The sequence below is a fragment of the Chionomys nivalis genome, chromosome 7, assembly GCF_950005125.1.
Source record: "Chionomys nivalis chromosome 7, mChiNiv1.1, whole genome shotgun sequence".
Classification (NCBI taxonomy): domain Eukaryota; kingdom Metazoa; phylum Chordata; class Mammalia; order Rodentia; family Cricetidae; genus Chionomys; species Chionomys nivalis.
Genome location: NC_080092.1, coordinates 47335529 through 47355790, shown reverse-complemented (window position 1 = coordinate 47355790; position 20262 = coordinate 47335529). Strand labels below are relative to the sequence as shown.

The window sequence follows — 20262 nt, the reverse complement described above, 5'->3', positions numbered from 1 at the left end:
AAAAAAAAACAAAAAAAAAACCAAAAAAAAAAAAACAAAACAAAAAAAAAATACAAGCCAACAAATGAAGAAATACAACTTTTCTCAGGTTGTGATCTGATGAACGTTTTGTGACTTAACATCATTGTTCTTTGTTTTTATAAATCTGTAGACTTTGGGAAATTATAGATTCTGTGTGGGTCAGTGAAAAGACTACAGTTACCTTAGACATAGTGTTAAATAGTAAATGGAAAAGTTGGCTGTGTCTGTCTAAAAGCTAAATAATCTGAAAAGACTTGAGTACAAATTTATAGGATCAAAAGAGACAGTTTGCAGATTTTCTTATGACAAGGTAAGTCTGTGATGTCAGATTTTAGTTTCTGTGCATTAATGCACAGGGGCCTGTACTGGATGGATTTGAGCCTATCAAATTTCCTGCTTATAATCTTGTATGTTCTCTAACCTTTGCAAAGTGTGTCAGTTTTTCTCTATGTGAGTATGTATGTGTTTTTGTTCTTTTTTTAGGAACCAAGAATTATTAGATTAAAGACTTAGGTCTCTAAAAAACCAGAGATACTTGAGTTGAGGATTCCATTCAAGGCAGCGCTTTTGGCTAGAATTGCTGTGGGTTTGAATATGTTTGGGGTTGTTGTCTGCCAGCCACTATATGGTGAGTGAACTTTCCTGTTGACCTGTCCGTTCTTGTGCCAGATGCTGGGGATATGGGACTCTCCAACTCTTGAGAGATAAAATAACATTAGGGACTTTATTAGTTCAGAGTAAACTTGCGTGCATACAGACATACAGGGATAATGGCATAAACCTCATAGCTTCCTTCCCCGTTCCCATAGTTTCATTTAGAGTAGGCTTCACAGGTGAAGCCTAGAGTGCTTTTGTGATCACCCTGTCATTCTGAAGATAATGTTTCCATTCTCAAGGGCTTTGAAGGAGCCTGGTACAACAAGGAGGAGGGGAAGTAGTTGTATCAGCTTCTTTTAAGTGCTGTGTTCCTTTTTACCACTTCTAACTGCAAGCGTTGTTGGTATCTTAGGTTGGCCTACTTAAAAACTAAAACTAAATAATTGACTATGGCTTAAATAGCAGAAACCATCTCTCACAATTGTAGAGGGTCCAAGATCAAGTTCATAGCAAGATAGTTCCATTCTGCGGTCTCTTTCCAGGACTTCCAGGTGGCACCATTTCATTGGCTGCTCATAGGACCTCTTTTTTTAATGCATGCAGGAATGAAGCAAGTTCTCTAGTGTCTTCTATTACAAGACCAGTTTTGTTGAAATAGGCTCCACCTTTATTAGCTTTTCTTTAACCTTGGTTGACTCTTCGTAGACCTATCTTCAATATAGTCACATCAGGGATTTCTTTGTTATATGAGTTTTGAGAGGGAACACAATTTATTTCATAAGCAGTCAGGACATACAACATTACTGTCTCATGTAGGGAGGATGGAGAGGAGAATGGGTGCTGGGCAGCATGGTGGTTACTCATGGCTGAGTTTCCCAGTTTAGTAATACAGTTGGGACATTATGGATTATTCACCAAAGGCAGCGTTGGGTGATTTGTAGAAAACTGCGAAGAGAACATGAAGGTTATTGGGGAGATATTTTTTGATAAAACAGGTTAGTTTTTTGTTTGTTTGGTTGGTTGGTTGGTTTTCCCAAGAAAGGGGTTATCTTTTGAGAACTAGGGAACTTCTTCCTCTTCAAGAGTACAGTCATAAGAGTACAAATTTAACATATGTTCTATGTTGTTTTTTTTTTTTTTTTTTACCATTTTTCAGTGTGTGTGTGCGTACATGTGTGTAAATGCTTTTAGAGGTTAGAGTACAACCTGTGGGAATCTGTTTTCTCCTTCTTATGTGTGATCTAAGGATTGAACCAGGGTAGTTTGGTTTAGCAGCAAGTACCTTTACCCACTGAACCTTAATGCTGGCCCCCTTGCCAATCTTCCCAATAGACATGTTTTCTATTTTTTATAGGCTTTCTTTCTTAGGCTGTTGTCTTAGTACTGTTGTACTACTGTGAGGAAACACCATGACCAAGGCAGTTTATAAAGTAAAACATCTAACTGGTGAGTTGCTTACTGTTTCGGAGGATCAGTCCATGACCATCATGGTAAGGAGCATGGAGGCAGGCAGGTGTGATGCTGGAGCAGTAGCTGAGAGCTTATATCCTGATCCACAGACAGGAGACAGAGAAAGACTGGGCCTGGTTTGGGCTTTTGAAACCTCACTCATAGTGACACACCTCTTCCAGTAATGCCACACTTGTTTCAACAAGGCCACACCCCCTAATCCTTCTACAAAGAAAGTCTCAACAAGTGGGAATCAAACATGCAAATATATGAGCCTATGGAAGCCATTTTCATTAAAACTACCACAGCCCCTAAAGTAGTTTAGGGCCGAAATTGACTGACAGCTAGAGTTCATGGTTGGGTTCAGGCAGGGTTCCTAAGCTAGCATTACACTTATTTTTCTTTGGAAGCCATTAAGTTTGAGCTTTTTATGTGGATGCTGCTAAAGGTTTCGTATGAGTGAAGGTTGTGGGAACATGGTGTAGTGATGTCATAACCATAGAATGTTCTCTGTGATTTGTCAGTGTGTTCAAAAAGTTGAATATCTGGTGGCTTTACCAAATTTGGGGCATTTTATTAGCTCAGTAAGATATTTTGTATCTCTTAACTTCTTAACTGTTCACTTTCAAAAAGAAAATAGGGGTTAATCTCAAAACTGTACAGCTGACTAAACTGTTAGCAGAGAGATTCCATAATGCTAAAATTTTCCCTTAAAATTATAGAGCATTATGCTTGTTGATATTCCATGCTATTATATGAGAGAGGTGTATTCATTTCAATTCTCAAGGATGGTAGCAAATGCATGTGGCATCCCGCCGTGAAGTAGTATCCCATGATCTTTACCAAAACAAAAATCTGAAAACAGCTTGAGGCCAGGAGGGAAAAGGTGTTGGGAACCATGTGACCCTCATGTTAGTGAATATTTAAAATATTGCTTCCAATTTACAAGTAATTTCCGTGAACTTTTTCTAGCTAGCTTTACTGTTTGGCCAGTGCTGTGCTTCATCAATAATTAAAACGGGCCATAAAGCTGGTATTACCAGTGATTATAGAGCAGTGGTCATTCTAAATAGAATTTCTTTATGTTAGAGTATTTTCTGACTTACTCTGTCTACGTCAGGAAGAAGATTCCTGAGAAAAATCTTTGTTATCCCTGAATATATTTTCTTTCTTCAGAGATCAGCACTGGTTTCATCAGGACTGAAGTGGTCATTTGGCCCTGGCTGCTGGGCAGATTCTGTCACTGGAAGCTGGCCTCGCAAAGGCAGGGGTGCAAATGAAAGCAGTTGAGTGAGTGGAAGCCACTGACTCAGGACTCAAGCCCGTATTGTTAGACCCTCTTATTTGGAGCACGGCTTCCCTAAGTTGTTTAGATAAAATATACAAAGCTTTTAACTATACCTTTGAATCTGGTTACTATCAACAACAGTCAGTATGGCTATTTGGGAAAAGAGATTTTAGCATTCTAAAATTTTTGAGGCCTTTAGAACTAGCCACAGGAAACAATTTCTACAAAATGCAGGAAGCATTCCAGAGTTTTGCAAGAACAAAATAGATAACCGAGTCTGTAAACCTTCCTTGTTCACATCACAAGGCTCGGCTTTGAAACAGATTCTGGTAATTTAGTATGAAATTGAAAACTAGTTAGTTGATATTCAGTGGTCTGTTTGTATGTATTGCACTTTCTAGGTTGATACAGCTTGTTCTCATATGCGGGGAGAGGGAGAGGAGAAAGAAAACTGGTTTCTGTGTTGGGATTTGGTTATGGTATTTAATGCAATGTGACTTTTCTAGTAACCAACTCTCTTTCCAGCCCATTATTCCTGTTACTGAACAGAGGTTGGAAGGTTTGAATAAGACAGTACAGGCTTCCTTTTAGTTTTAAGCTGGCACTTTATCTCTTCCCCACTTCAACATGGTGTAAACAATAACAGGATAGTATATTAAAGTACACATTCCCACATGTTGCTAAAACTACTGGGGATACTTGGAAATGCTGCTTCCAACTTATTCCATACACTCTTTAACTGCTACAGGCACTTCCTGGCCTTTGGAGTTTAGAACTGGTACAGCAAATTTCGGAAACCACTTTACCAACTAGAGGATATGATAGGGTAAGCATTTTGTAGAAATGAATTTTCAGTGCTGGGATTCTTGCTTGGTAAGGCAGTTTTATAGGCTCAAAAAGGGCCTATTATTGAATAATAAAAATTGGTAGATAGTGTTAGTTTCATCAGCAAAAGGAGATTAGATTGTATGAATGTCTTTGAAGCTGCGCCTTCGGGATACCTAAATGTATTTTACAAAAATTCAGTGAGTATAAAGCAGGATGATGCAAACAGCTCCAGAACTGGAGGTTATGCTGCTTGTGTCCTTATGAGCTGATGAACGTTCCCACACCATACTCAGTGCTAGTTAAAAGAAAAAAAAAGTTAAAACCTATTTAAAATGTGGAAAAATTGCTTCCCAATATTTTAACAGAGAGAGACTGAGAACACACAGCATTGAGTCATCAGGAAAACTGAAGATCTCCCCTGAACAACACTGGGATTTCACTGCAGAGGACTTGAAAGACCTTGGAGAAATTGGACGAGGAGCTTATGGTTCTGTCAACAAAATGGTCCACAAACCAAGTGGGCAGATAATGGCAGTTAAAGTAGGTGATGCCATGATTACTTTTGGTACTTTAATCCATTAGCTGAAATTTTGTGGGGCACCAACACCACTGCTCTATTCTTACCTTTGTGGTAATAATGGGTGTTAAAGATTCTGTCTCTGCTTTCACTGAGAGTGTTTTGTGTAGAGGTTGTCTTACTGGTTGTGTGTTTTCTTGCTGTGGAATTTGAGTGTGTGAAGTGTGCATGTTCATTGCACTTTTGCCATAATGCATTAACAGGTTTTAAACTTCTGGCCCCTTCACTGCCAAGGTGAGTTCAGGCTGGGCCACCACACCCCTGGGAGCAGGGCAGTGCTGCTCTGAGCCAGGCCAGGCGGGAGCTGGAGGAAGAAGCAGCACACTGGGCTGGGCAAGGTGCGGGGCTAGGGCTAACAGCAGTCATACTGAAGGTTTCCTGGAAACCACACACATGCTGTTGCCACTAACCTCAACCTTACTCGGTCCTGACCGGCTCGGCTTCTGTTGGTTTATTCCATCTCTACTCAGTACTGCCCTGTTCCCTGGTTTAAAAGTTGTATATAAATGTGTACCTTGTGATGATACTGTCACATTCTGTCCTTATTGTATTGTGCCATTTAATTTGTTCATTTACACCCCCCCCCAAAAAAAAAAGTCCAGAAGTGGAGATTTGGTCTATAAGCCATAGCCAGCAGACCTCTGTGTACCTGTGATGAAGTGGTAGTGTTTGTCACTCTTAATTGATTTGCATAACTGTACTTTGTCTGTTCAAGTGTTTAAAAAGTATTGTGTTCTGTTTAAGATATTCAAGGCACATCAGCAATTCGGGGGTATTTTTAAAAGAGAAAACAAGATATGGCCATACTCTCACTAAACTTAAAATAGCTATAAGAACAAATAACATCTCAGTTTTTAACAGTTGAGAGTGACTTTACAGGTAGTCTAACTTAATCTTGTTAATCTCTATTTTGGATCTGTTACAGTGGCTTGAAAAAGATAACACTGGGCAGTGGCTCTGTCTCACAATACTTTAATGCCATCAGGACTGTTGCGGCAACATCTTATTTGATGGTGTTTGTCTGCAGTGCTCAGTGTTTCCTCACTGCTAGGTCATATTAGGATAATGTTAGATTAGTGTTGAGGAAACATTTTATGTTTTTCTCCAGTTTCTTATTTTTGACCTTATTTTTTACAACATGGAGAGAAAGTTGCTTTTGGTGTAGGAAGAAGTGTGTACATTCATGAAATTTTCTATGTCTCAAAGACCTAAAAATGCTCTAGAGTATGTATAAAAACAAAATGTTCTTAGAATGGTTTCTGTATCCTTATCTTGTGTTCCTGCAGTATAAGGAGGAAGAAAGTCATTTGATTTAGATGCTTCTGATGAATACTCTGTTGTCCTTACGTTCTTGTATTGTCTGCATGTAGCATCCAGCTTCAGTTGATGGGGTCTTAAGGAAAAGTTTCATGGATAGCTCAAGTTCTAAACTTGCCTCCCAAGTATGAGGCAAAGTACTTTTAAATATTATTACTGACTTTTTTTTTAAAGATTTATTTATTATGTGTACAGCATTCCTTCCATGTGTGTCCACAGGCCAGAAGGGGGCGCCAGGTCTCACTATAGATGGCTGTGAGCCACCATGTGGTTGCTGGGAATTGAACTCAGGACTTCTGGAAGAGAAGTCAGTGCTCTTAACCACTGAGCCATTTCTCCAGCCCCCACTGACTTTTTTTTTTGGAGCTGAATGTACTTCATCAGTGGTGATCAGCACCATATGTTATTTAGTAATGTGGATAAACTTTAAAATGAGTAAAAGACTTTAAAGGAAAAGAAAGCACTTATTTTGACATTTCTTGGTGATTAATTTGATCATATTTGGGACTGTATAATAGTTACTCAAGTTTTGAGGGTGAAAATATTGAATTATTGTCCAACACTCATAATATATATGTAATAGATACTATTACAATACCAGTGACTGGTTTGAGGACTCCATTGGAGTGCTAATATGAACTCCAACTCCTATGAGGTGCTCAGAGCACTTACAGAACCTACACTTGTTGCTGTCAAATGTACCCTTCCTAGCTGAACTGTCTCTGTTTATTCTCTTAAGTAATTGAGCACACACGGCAGTTTGATACATGAGAGGATAGCAGTAAGGCGTAACTTGATATAGATGAGCAAGTATCATTGGATTCTATGACATCATTAATACTGGAAGAATAAGATCAATGTATGTTAATTTGATACCAGTTGATGAATGATAGATGTCACCTGCTATAGAATTTTAAACATATTTATTGTTGACTTCTTTGGGGAAACAGAGTCTTTTGTGTCACATGTCATCATGTAGGCACACAGACCACCCTGACAACATAATTATATAGAAGTGATGAGTGGTTAAGAATGAGTTAGATTTGGTGTGTTATATTTCAAGAGAGATGAGCCACACAGTGAATAACTTTTTATTGTGGTTAACTGAGAAACATTTCCTGAAGAAGCTCAATGCTAGCATTTGAATATGTATTTTGATACTATGGAGAAAGATTACTTCACTAAAATTAAGTCTACCCTATAATCATCTTTAGAATTTTCTTGGAATAGCATTACAAAAGTGAACTGGAATTTCTTTTTATGTCACAATTCCTTATTTTTCCTTTTGAGAATGCCTTTTCCCAGATTGATTTTGCTGTGTATAAGAAATGGCTGAAGGTTGTCTTCTTAGTTACCTAAAATAATTATCTCAAAGACCTAATATGAAAATTGACCAAGGTATAATAAATTAGAGTCAACAAGGAACATGTGAAATGTGTCTTTAGACAGTTCCTGATGTGTTAGCAGACAAATGTGGGCAGTTTTAATCTCAAAGCTTTAATTGTACACTGGACAAAGAGCTGTTGCTCATTACTGAGTATGACTAATACTATTTGCTTGTCAACCCATGCTATGATGATTGGGCCATAGCAGTCTAGGGAGAAGTCATTGTTGGCAGTAAGGAATCCTGAAGTGCTATAAAAGGAGGGCAGCTGTCAACTCTTGACTTTGATGAGTACTCTCTACAAATAACATTTATTTAATGTCCCATTAACATTTTAAAATTAAAAAATTCTAGAGTAGATCTATAAAAACAAAAAGTCATGAGGAAATGTCACAACACACAAGTACACACACACAGTGCTTAAATTCATTTAAAAATACCAATTACCTTAAATTTACCATTTTTTAAATGGTGGATGCAAAATAGTTTCTTGAAATATACAGCACCTTTTCTATTAAGATGTTAATTTCTATGCAATAAAATAGCATATTAAAAGTTTCAACTGTAGTAATAACTATCGATTAACCTTTACTCTTAGCTCTCTCTTGTCCCCCACTGCTCCAATATCCACTACTGTGTTCTTAGCTTCTGAGAAAAACTTTTTTTAGGCCCCACAAATGAAACTGTGCAGGGTGCACAACTGGCTGGCCTTCAGCTCCAACAATTCCTGTATGACCAGGATTGCATTCTTTTGTATGTAATGAATGGGATGAATAGTATCCCACAGTGTGAATACACTGCATTCTTACTATCTACTTCTTAGCTGGCGATATGCAAGTGTTTTCATTTGTGAACAGCATAAATATTGTGAACAAATATTGTGAACAGCACAAATATTGTGAACAGCACAAATATTTCATATTGTGAACAGCACAGCACAAATATTGTGAACAGCACAAATATTTCATATTGTGAACAGCACAGCAGTGAATTTTGAGGGTACTGACCCATTTTTCTTGATGGTGGGGTAATCATGAAGTGAAACAAGACATTACTGTCCTAACTAGAGAAGGTTCTCTGCATTGCTGTCCACAAGGGTTGATTGTAGTAGATAAATTTCAAGGTTTGAACCCAGTCTATGAAGAAATTAATAGGATTAGATTTCTTAGTTAGGGTTAGAGAAATTCAGATGTGGAAGAAACACCTTGCAGCATCAGTCTATAGGTAAATCAGAGTCAAAGACAAGGCAGCTCCTGGGATGTGGGAGGAGATGAGAAAGGACCAACGAAGTGTCATACAGTAACTCAGACTCATGGCCTGACACATGTGTATGGTGACCAGCACTGATTGCTAACTATGAGAAGGAAGACGGCCATGAATCACCACCCAGGTCTTCCCACAGTAAGTCCTGCTTTTCTAGGATATGGGTTTTATGATGATGTTGCAGCCCTCTGGGGAGCTAGCTACCCCAAACAGAAAAACAGGCCAGTTATTTAGGTTGGATTTTGTACCAGACTGCAAATGGTGTTATAGTGTGAATGTTAAGGCTTCAGACATTTTCTTTTTGTTGATGATCTGCCTAATTTGTCTCATTTTCTACCCTTGACTCTTCTCCTTTGCTTTTTCTGTTTTATTCAACTGTTTTAAATCCAGGACTTGCCACTTATTTGGTCAGTGTTGTTGAACTAGAACTTAGGTGTTTAGTGGGAAGGACAAGGTTTCTCTGACAGTATCAGCAGCCCTACAGCTCAGCCCTTCCTTACCATCTATGGGTTAGGTATGTCTGCCCTTGGTGAAGACTGTACAGGTGTGGTATTGTGTAATCTTTCCAGGGAGATGTAAACAAACATTTACCCGAAGTAGGGCACCAATGACAGACCAAAGAAAGGATCCTACCCAAGCCTCGCTTAGTGAGATAGCGTATTTGTTGGAATTGCTTATAGGGACATAGAAGGTGAGAGATTGATTAGAGGAGTAGGAGGACTTAGGCAGTTGTAGGAGAGAAAAGCCCCACCCTAGCTCTTAGAAAAGCTGCATCCTTGGTGTTCTCTGTCTATCTTTGAGGCAGTCAGCCTGCTGTGGAGAGCAGTTGTTACTGTTTTTCTATTCCCCAATGCTATGTGAGAATTCCAAGTTCCAAGAGTTTTCAGAACCTTTTGCATTTCATTCGTTTTCTGAGTCTTAACTTCCCTCTTTTCTCCCAGTTTGAATGAAAGAGCTGTGAATGATTCTATCTCTTCCTCCAGCTCAATGTTTGTGCTTCCTCCTACCTGCCCCAAGTTCTCTGAGACGTGGAAGGGGTAATGGATTTATCTGATTGTTTTCTTTCATCTGCCACTAAACACTGAGCTACTGTATTACAGCGACAGTCATCTACTGTCATAAGCTTGACTGGCTATGAATCTGTACCAAACACTGCCCGTTGCAAGAAAGAAGTTTATCTTCATGAGTCACTTAGGCTAACAATAAGCAGTAACCTGTGATTACAAATACAAACATTAAAAAGGCACTTGGAGGGGTGGGGGGAGTAGGAAGGTGGAAGGGGAAGACAAGGGAGAAGGGGAGGGGGAGGAGAACTTGAGGGAACAGGGTAGTTGAGATGGAGGAAGGACAGATGAGAGGAAGGAAAGAGATATTTTGATTGAGGGAGCTATTATGGGGCTAGCAAGAAATCTGGCACTAGAGAAATTCCTAAGAATCCCCTAGCTTGATCCTAGCTAATACCCTAAGCAGTAGAGGAGAGGGTGCCCAAATTGGCCTTGCCTTGTAGTCAGACTGATAAATATCTTAAATACCACCATAGAACCTTCACCCAGCAACTGATGGAAACAAAGGCAGAGACCTGCATTGGAGCATTGGACTGAGCTCCAGATGAAGAGTGGGAGGAGTAAGAATATGAGCAAAGAGACCCAGACCATGATGGGGACACCCACTGAAACAGTCTACCTGAGCTAATGGGAGCTCACCAACTCCAGCCGGACAAGGAAGGAAACAGCATAGGTCTAAACTAGTGCCTCTGAATGTGGGTAACAGTTGTGTGGCTGGGGCAGACTGCAGGGCCACTGGCAATGGCACCAGGATTTATCCCTACTGCTTGTACTGTCTTTTTTGGAACCTATTCTCTTTGGATGGATACCTTGTTCAGCCTAGGTATAGTAGGGAGGGCCTTGGACCTTCCTCAAAGCAATGTGCCTTACCTGCTCTGAGGAGTGGATGGGGGTGAGGTGAGGACGTAGGTGGAGGGGTTGGGAGGAGGGGAGGGAGTGGAAATTGGGATTGGTGTTTAAAATGAAAAAAAAACACGGTTTGCTTTCCTTTTTAAAAAAAGATACAAGGTCCCTCTGCTGTAAAAGGCCTTAAATCTAGTCAGACGGCAGTTGGTTGCACCCATGGCAGTTGTGGAATGCACTATTACTCCAGTTAACACATCTTATGTGGCATGGTATAGCTCACAGGATCCATAACTGAGCAACACTGTCAGTTACAGCCCCTAGCAACCTACACAGTGCCTTTCCTATACCACAGAAGTCTGCCAACCGGGAAGGGACTTCCCACCATAGTCTAAGTCTGATTCCTCCATGTCTGAGTCAAAACCCCTGGTACTGTCAGCATGGGGTTCTACTTTAGTTCTGACATGTAACCAGTAGCAATGGCAATAGATTTTATGGTTTGTGGGGCTTAGGGTCTCCCTGGCCAATAACTGACAAAAAGAAGCACAACTCCTGGTACTGAATTTTCAGCCAACAACCTTGTGGCTCCTAAGAGAGCCATTTTCCACTCAGCAAGGTTCTTTCATTTAAACTCCTTAACTACTCTTCTAGATGCTTTTAAGGTACTCAAGGGTTAGCATTATATAAGTGAGCCATTTTACAGAGGGTAGACAGGGATCCCTGAAAGCCTACTGTCTGTTCCAAACTAGTACCAGTTTCTTGGATGGCTAAGAATATTTAAAAAGAAAGAAAGATTATCCAAGGTCTAGTACAGCATGAAAAAAAAAATCTCATCACTTGTATCTTTCCTTAGGAGGCTATATTGGGTGGGTGAGATGGCTCAGCAGTAAAGGCCCTTGTTGCCATCTTGATATCCTTACTTCAGTCTCTGGGGCAAACACGGGGGAAGGAGAGAGCCAACTCCCACCAGTTGTCTTCTGACTTTTGTACATATATGTTGCCCCCCCCGCCTCCTGCAAATGTAATAATATAAAATATAAATTAAAAAACAATGTTGGGTACAGCACTGTGGATGAGAAGTACCACCCATTTGGCATTCTATTCCACTTTTTCCCCCTGTTTTTAGAGACTGTGTTACACCCTAGCTGTCCTGGAACTAGCTCTTGTAGACCAGGCTGGCCTCGAATTCACAGAAATTCGCCTACCTCTGCCTCCCGAATGCTGGGGTTGAAGGCGTGAGCCATCACCGCCTGGCTTAGTCCACTCATTTTCTATGAGTCATCTATTGATCCAACTTGAGGTTCTGTGCTTTACCTTAGTTCTAACAGGCTCTGGGTGGCCCTTGCTTTTCCATCAGCCACATCTGGCTACTGACTAGAGTTACATGACTTTTCTTGGGGAGAAGTGAACAGTTATTTACCCCAGGTAGGACACCAACAGCAGACCAGAGAAATAGCTCCATCCAAGTGTAACTTAGTGAACCACTGAGTTTATTAGGGCTGCTCACAGGAGCATAGGTGAGGGATTACTTACAGAAGCATTGGTGACTCAGGCATCCATACCACTGAGAGCCCCAACCCAGAGTGGGCGATGAGTCATGAAGGCTGCATTCCTTTAGTTCCCTGCACAACTTGTAGGTGGCAGAGTCAGCAGGAGCCTCCTCTCTGGCAGTTGTTATGGCTTGTATAACCCTAGGGGGAAGTGTAGGAGGGGATAGCTTATGAATCTTGTGAGCTTCAGGAGCTTCCTGAGTTGTTAAGTTCGTCTCAAGTTCCTGAAGTGTTGTGAACCTTCTTCTTCCCTCCAGGGGGGAATGCTTCAACATATGGGGAGACAGGGATGGTAAAAGTACAGTTTGGATTGTTTCTCCACCACACCGGAGACTGCGCCAACACTTCTTAAAAATTCCATCACTGAATGGTTTTGGTGGATATTGATGGCCAGTAATCACTGGAGGAGAGTGTTCATTTTAGTATTTATGTCTTGCATATTGTTCTGAAAGTCCTAGTGTGTTTATGATAGAGGTGACTTCAATGGGAAAGTGACATTTGATTATATAAATCTGGATGGGATGCAGAATTCATGGCTGTGTTGCTTGACTCAAGAATGATTTTTATTATCTTGTGATCTTTTTATTGGTTAGATCATGTGATTAAGAAAGCCGTGATTGACTGAACCATTACCTTTCTAGTTTTGCTTAGAAGTGTGGTATTTCCTATGCACAGTACAAATTGTGGCTGCCTAAGAGTGGGGACTTCCAGATATGACATAGAAGCTGCCTCCAGTCAGACTGGGTTTTGAATTACATCTATGCTTTCTTTGTTGTAGCTCCAAGTTAGTCTTTTTTATAGTATGGGTTCTTTCTTGTTAAAGTTTGACATAAACTCAGTAAATAAAATAGATCATTAGGGGTTAGAAGAGGCTTAGAGTATAGTCAAGTGGTAGAATGTGTTTTAGCATGTCTAAAGTCCTGGGTTCAGTATTTACCATGAAGCAAACAAACAAGCAAATAAAGTAAGAGGGAAGGTCTTGGGACCATGAGGGAAGAAGTTTGAAAACCTTCAGAGTACAGGTTAAAGGGGACTTGAGCGTTGGAGAAAGTTAGTTTGGATATGCTTGTTATAGGTGAATTTTAACCACCCACTGTGTGTTCTTGAATCTAGTTTTTGAAACTGACTTACCTGAATTGTGATAACTGAATTATATCCCAGCATATATAGCTATTTGGAGAAAACTAGGAGTAGTATATGTTACTCCCCATGGGAACATCTGAACTATCATTTGGTATATTTCCTAACACTGCTTACTGTCTTAAGATCTTACCCCTGCCTTTTCTTTATATTTGGACCAATGTGTCTTTTAATGTCATAGGTACAGGAGTGATGACATGATCTTTAGACCTTAGAAACCTTAGTGCTGGTCAGTATCATGCTGTTTGAATATACATGATGTGTTTAGTGAAGAGGAAGAAGCACCTTTATTAACTCTGTGTTCTTCCTATGGTGGGATATGACATATTCTCCCAAGTTCTCAGTGCACAGCCAGAATATGTAAAAAGTATCAGGCCCTAGTGTTCTCAATGAGAAAAATGGGAAGTACTAATATTAATTTGTTAATTTGATAAAGATAAAACTAAAATTTTATAGATTGATTTAAAAGACTTCCACGAGCTTACAGCTAAACTTCACATCCTTTCTTCTGGACTTAGTAACTGAAAATACCCTTGAAATACTCAGTAGATAAAGTTTATTACTTTTGAACATGAAAACACATATATCTTTGATCTGCGTTTCATACTCCTCCCCACACCTCACCTTCTCTGTTTGTTTTCGATGATACTGCCATCTGGTTGTCTTTGTTAGTCATGGTGCTCTGAGATGTCTTGGGAATTTAAATGTGTTATCCATATAGAGACTCTAAGGATGAACTTGTTCAGCAGGGATATGAGTCAGTGGAAGACAGAAAATAAAAATTCTTACAATTTTATGTGGCCCAGAAGAAGGTCGTATGGAGTGATGGGGCTACAACAGTGTGTAGGACATCTCCTTTTTGTATTTCTTATCTGAATTCACATCTCTTGCTGGTGGTACATTCTGTTGTAGTGATTTTAGGAGAATGAAGATCTTTGGTGTTTATTTTTATTTAAAGAGCCATAAAAGATAGCACTATTCCAAAAGCTAGAGAGCAACACATTTAGCTTGTATCTTCCCTCTGTGATGATAGTGGAGCCATTTGGCATTTCTGATCATACCTACAGACTTATTTTTATTGATGTTTATCTGCTTTTAAAGTCTTACCAGTTACTTAAATGACCTTGAATACAAATTTGGACAACTAAAATATTTTTGCTGCTTCGAGAATATAATTTCTTCACTAAAAAAACCTTTGTATATGAATGTTACAATTTCCCATTACTATTTTAGATGTTTATTTAAACTATGTTACATTTAAATAAAGTAAAAATAGGAATAGTCCAAAGATACTTTTGTATTAGAAAGAGACGTGAATTACTTTTCAAGAATGACAGCTGTTTTCTCAGAGGCACATGCTCACTAAACACTGTTAATAAAATAGTGACCAGTGAAAAGCTCAGAATGACCATAATAAAGAAAAGTATGATTTTGTAGCCTTTCTCTATATTTGATTGCAATTGAAACTTCTTTAATCATGAGATGACTTTTTAAAGTGTTTCATGGTTTCTTATGGATATTTCATCTACTCTTTGAGTAAGAAAAAAGAAAGAAGAGAAGAAAAAGATAAAGGCTTGTGCTGCCCAAGCTGATATCACTCCTACTCAGCTTAAATTTAAGATGTAAATAAGTGAACATTTCTTAGAAACCAGTGCATGAGTTCCCTGGTTCAACCTCTGAGCATGGTGAGTGTGTTTCATTTTTGCATTTCTGTGTTCCTGTGGCTGGAATTAAGGACAGCCTGGGAAGGGAAGGGGAGGTTGTTCTTACTGACATGTTCAGCTTTTCGGGGTTCTGCTCCCTTGGTGTTAGCCCACATTGGCCTCACTTGTTGCAAATGGTGGAAACCTTTCCCATGCTACTGCTTTGATTTCCCGTAGGAAAGTGTCCTGGTAGTGACTGTGTTACCCCTAGCTCTATACTACTCATTATCTGAAGGAAGATATTGTATAACTTGAGTTCTTTATCAAGGTCCTGAATTGGAGTTATCAACTTGAATGTACTGTTAATATAGGTATATACTTTTAGTTAATTTTCCTTTGGGAGGACTGTTAGACCTCTTGAATTGATTTAGTTTGTAAAGTGTTCACTGAGATAAATGTTAAAACTCAGTCTTGGAACTTTTCTGTAGTTGTTGAGCTGTGTTTGCTCAGTCTAAAACCATTCAGGTAGAATCCCAGCAGCTGGCTGTCCACCTCTACCCACAGTGCTTCTTGAACAGAGTATGAATGTAAGGAGGTGTGAGTATAGTGCAGAGTTCCAGTGTCGTGGTGGACAAGAAGCCATCAGCAGTGGTGTTCCTTTGTGTGCAGAAGTGAACTGCATACAGTGTTGCAGATAAGCAAACTCTCCTGCCAAACCTAGAGCTGCCCAGGGACTGTCCCCACAGTCTAGTTAGTAACAGTGCTGCCAGTGCTGTTATGTTAGTTCAGTTGGTCTTTTCTGTACTGTGGAGAAGCACATTTTTTTTCTTTAGCTATGGCCAAGTTTTTGGAAATCTGCTTACAGACGTCAGACATGGGTGTGAACTGTTGTGGTTTTCACTGTAATGTTATTTTTTTAGATATAAACTTTATAAAAATGTAAACTTAGAAAACCTAGGAAAACAGAATTTAAAATCATCTTTTCTAATCATGTGTGTTAGTATAGTTATATTTACTAATATACATATGTAGAAAAGATTAAAAAGTAATAATTAAGAAAAAACCTAAATAGTGAGAATTCATAGAAATCTTAACCAAACGGTAGTGTGAGGTTTTTTTATTTTTCTCTCTCTCTTTAATTTAAATTATAAACTCTTTGTTTTAAATTCTGATATGTGGAAATAATAAAAATTCTTTTAAAAAGCCATGTTGACTGTTTTTACAACCACACATTCAAATCGTATTGTTAAAATAGAAATAAATGATAATTCAAATAACTACTGATTATTAATTAAAATTATCTTTGCCATGTTTGTTTGTGTTTTGAGCAAGCACAAATCACGTGTCTGCTTACTTAAACTTTTAACAGGTATCCTTTTGCAGCAAGATGTTAATGTTGATTTAGAAGTAAAGTTATTCTCAAACTATGGAAATGAGAAAATAAGAGTGAAAGAAGGAAACTGTTCTCACCTCTCAGGGGGCTAGTTGTTTGTTCTGTCTCTCATTCTTTTATCTTTATTCTACGACAGTGATATTCAATGTAATCTTCTAAGTCAAAGTCAAGACATTTCCTTTTGTATGAAACACTGTAGCTAGCAAGGTATGCGTTTTAAGTAAATACATTTTTTAGAATCTATTTGGAGTATATGGGTGGATGCCTGGTGTAGTGTCAGAACATAAAACTGAGAGAGAACCCACTTCTGTTCTTTAACTGCTTGTTCTCGTGTCACATGGAACACTCTCTTGTATCTCTGCCTCTGGCTTCTCTTCTGTAAAATGGGCTCAAGAATTTAATTGACTGCCTTCATCCCTTGCAAGAACATTGAGGACAGATACCTTGAAGTCTTGGAGGACAAAATGCTACCTTGTGTATTTTTTGATACTAACTTACCTTGTAAGTATGTGCTTTGTGTTGTGTATAGTGACACAGTGTGACATTGTGAACTTTTTTATGAGACTAAAAGGTCTTTGCATGCTTTAATGTTAAACTGTACTTCCATTATTGTTTTATATTTTCTGAACTTTCTATTCTATCTTACTAGTGCAGTAGAAATGTTCATCTGAAGCCTGTGTATTTTATAGCGTTCTGATTGGGAGGTGGAGTATAGATGTTTTCTGACAATCTTAGAAATGTGCAGAGTTGTACAGTTTGGTTAGGACTCTGCCCCAGGTCTGCAGTGTACAGAGGATTGTCTTTTCAGCTTAGGATCAGGCAAAAGGAGCCCTTTGTTTCTCCATTTTAGAGTTTCGCCACAGATTTCTGCTGACCTGCATGCCAAACCACTAATGGAAAGCCAGGGAGAGCTTCCTGTTTGAAATGTAGAGGAAGTTCATTAAGGAAGACCTCAGTCAGGATTTGAAAGGCTTTAGATTCTCCTCACTGGTCCTCACTTTTTCTGTCCCAGACTGTTTTCTATTACAGTCTAGTGAATGAAGTTGTTAGGTAGTTAAGGCTGTTGTTGCATTGGATGCTAGAGCCTATACTGTTCTGAGATGATGGTTAAAAATATATGTTGTGAAACTGCCTGTAATTATTCATATGAAAACTTCTATACTCTATGATTTACTTTGTATTTGCATGTGGGCATAATTCTCAGAGCCTAAGAGCATTGATTGTTGTGTAACCCCCACCATCATCAGTGAATGTGTGATCCAGAGTCCTGTGCCCTTAAAAGAATTCCTGAGTGCTTTTTGTTAAATGTTTTGTGATGAAACTTAACAATTATAAAGTAAAAGAAATGGTAATTTTCCTGTCTGGTTCATATTGGGAAGTTTGGTAATTTCCAGTGCTATGGTAAAGGTTTAACTAAAGTTTATATAAGTGTTCTGTTTGTATGACATCTGTTATCATTCTTTTCCAGAGAATACGGTCAACTGTGGATGAAAAAGAACAAAAACAACTTCTCATGGATTTGGATGTAGTAATGCGGAGTAGTGATTGCCCATACATTGTTCAGTTCTATGGTGCACTCTTCAGAGAGGTACGGGTAAACTCTTTGGGTTTTAGCTGATAAATGCATATCTAATTTGGATGAATAAGAAAATGGCTAGATTAAATTCTAATCTTCAGCAAAGTGACCCATTAACAAGGAGGTTGTCTGTCATTATTAAAGTACAGAGCCATTTAAGTTAACCTGTGGGCTTTTCTTTTTGCCTAGGGTTTCTTTGGCTACTCATTTGCTTGTTTTTGTTATGCTTTTCTTACTAGTTCTAGGGAAGAATTCCAGTGAAATTTGGACTCACAGCTTCTTACATTAAAGGGTTATTATCATCTATACAGATGTGAATAGTTCTGTTTATTTGTGGTTGCTGCTTCTGAACCCCAAATATTTTCTACTAAGAATGTGACATAAATTTGTGTCAGTGCTTCAATGCAGTTTTTTTTAGATTTATTTATTTATTATGTATACATGCAGTGTTCTGTCTGTATATATGTCTGCAGGCCAGAAGAGGGCACCAGATCTCATTACAGATAGTTGTGAGCCATCATGTGGTTGCTCGGAATCAAACTCAGAACCTCTGGAAGAGTAACCAGTGCTCTTAACCTCTGAGCCATCTCTCCAGCCCCTCAATGCAGATTTTTAAGAATCATTATGTTTATGTTTTTTCGTTAGTAATGAGATGGGTCTCATGGTGACATTTTTAAAAGCAGATTTTTAATTAAAATAGACTTCCTCTTCCTTTTCCTTTCTCTAGCTCCCTTTCCTACAAAGGATATAACTTCATTCTTTACAAAAGAATAAAATTCCATTGTGTATCTGTACTATATTTTAAAAAGTCTATTCATCATCTGATCATCTGTTGGTAGATGTCAGGCTAGTTCTGTACTTTGTCTGTTGTGAATGTGCAACAGTAGATGTGACTGTGCTAGCATCTCTGGTGGCCGCTTTAGATCTTCAGATGTATACATAAGAGTGATATGACTGGATCATGTGGTAGTTCTACTCTTAGTGTTTATGAGAGGCCTCCATACCGATTTCCATGGTACTCTAAGCTTACCCTCCTACTGGCAGCTTATAAGGGTTGCTCTCTTCCTACACCTCCATCAGCGTTTCTTTTCTTCATGAGAGCCATTTTGATGAGGTATAATGCAATCTCAAAGCATTTTATTTTTGTATTTTCTTGATGGCTAAGCCTTTTGAAAACCTATTTTCAAATGTTTCTTGGCCATTTGTATTTCTTCCTTTGAAAATTCTCTATTTTAGATTAATTATTGATTAGATGATCAGGTTTATTTTGTTGTGTTTAACTTGTTGTTTTTTAAAATAATTTATTTAACTTTTATTTTATGTGCATGAAGGTATCAGATCCCCTGGAACTGGAGTTACAGACAGCTATAAACTGCATTGTGGGTGGGAACTGACCCCAGTCCTCTGAAAGAACAGCCAATGCTCTCAACCCTGAAGCTGTCTCTCCAGCCCCTAACTTGTAGTTCTTTATAGATTCAAGATATTAATCCCTATTCTACGGGTAGCTACTTTGCTCTGTTCATAGTTTTCTTTGGTTAGAACTTTTTAAATTTTATGTAATTCCATTTTTCAGTTGTTAGAATTGCTTGTATATGCTGCTGCTAGAGTCCTTTTGAAAAAGGTCTTTCCTGCTTTGAATGTTCTGCTTATTTTCCTCTAGCAGCTGTAGGCCTTAGTCTTTATCCTAGTTTATAGTGTGTGTGTGTGTGTGTGTGTGTGTGTGTGTGAAGAGTGGAAGATACGAACCTAGTTTCTTCTTTTACATTGAATATCCAGTTTACCAGCACTATTTGTTGAAAAGGCTTCCTTTGTTCTTTTATTTATTTATTTTTTTAACACATTTGTGTAAGGTGTGGTGGCTGTAGCTTTCTGAATTTCTTTCTAGGTTCTGTCTTGTATACCATTGGTCTCTGTACAGTACCACTACTATTTTTGCCATTGTGTCTCTGTTAGTGTAGTTTTAGATCAGGTATTATAATGCTGCCAACATTGTTTCTTCTTTTTAGTATTGCTTAGTATTCATTTGTTTGATTGTTTTTTGTTTTGCTTTTCTTAGTAGCTCTATATGGAATCCCACTGAAATTTGGATGGCACTTACTTGTTTAGGGTTACTATTGCTGTGGTACAACACCATGACCAAAAAGTAGCTTGAGAAGGGAAAGGTTTCGTTTCACTCACAGTTTCATATGACAGTTCATCATCAAAAGCAGTGAGGGCAGGAACTTGGAGGCAGGAACTAAAGCAGAGGCCATGAGGGGTGTTGCTTAATACTGGCTTGCTTCCCATAGCTTGCTCAGCCTGCTTTCTTGTAGAACCCAGGACTACCAGC

At 38.7% G+C, this 20262-nt stretch overlaps 1 protein-coding gene across 7 annotated transcripts in view; it reads left to right on the top strand.

The window, feature by feature from the left end:
* Map2k4 (mitogen-activated protein kinase kinase 4) overlaps positions 1 to 20262 on the top strand; it is a 104533-nt gene that overhangs the window by 56378 nt on the left and 27893 nt on the right. For 4 of the 7 annotated variants that reach the window (XM_057774456.1, XM_057774455.1, XM_057774461.1 and 1 more), the window contains 2 exons: positions 4549 to 4723; positions 17826 to 17945. In XM_057774456.1, coding sequence (XP_057630439.1) covers positions 4549 to 4723; positions 17826 to 17945 — 295 coding nt within the window. Of the gene's footprint in view, positions 1 to 558; positions 650 to 4103; positions 4182 to 4548; positions 4724 to 17825; positions 17946 to 20262 lie in introns of those variants that run through there. The other 3 variants (XM_057774457.1, XM_057774459.1, XM_057774460.1) reach the window with 3 other exon arrangements.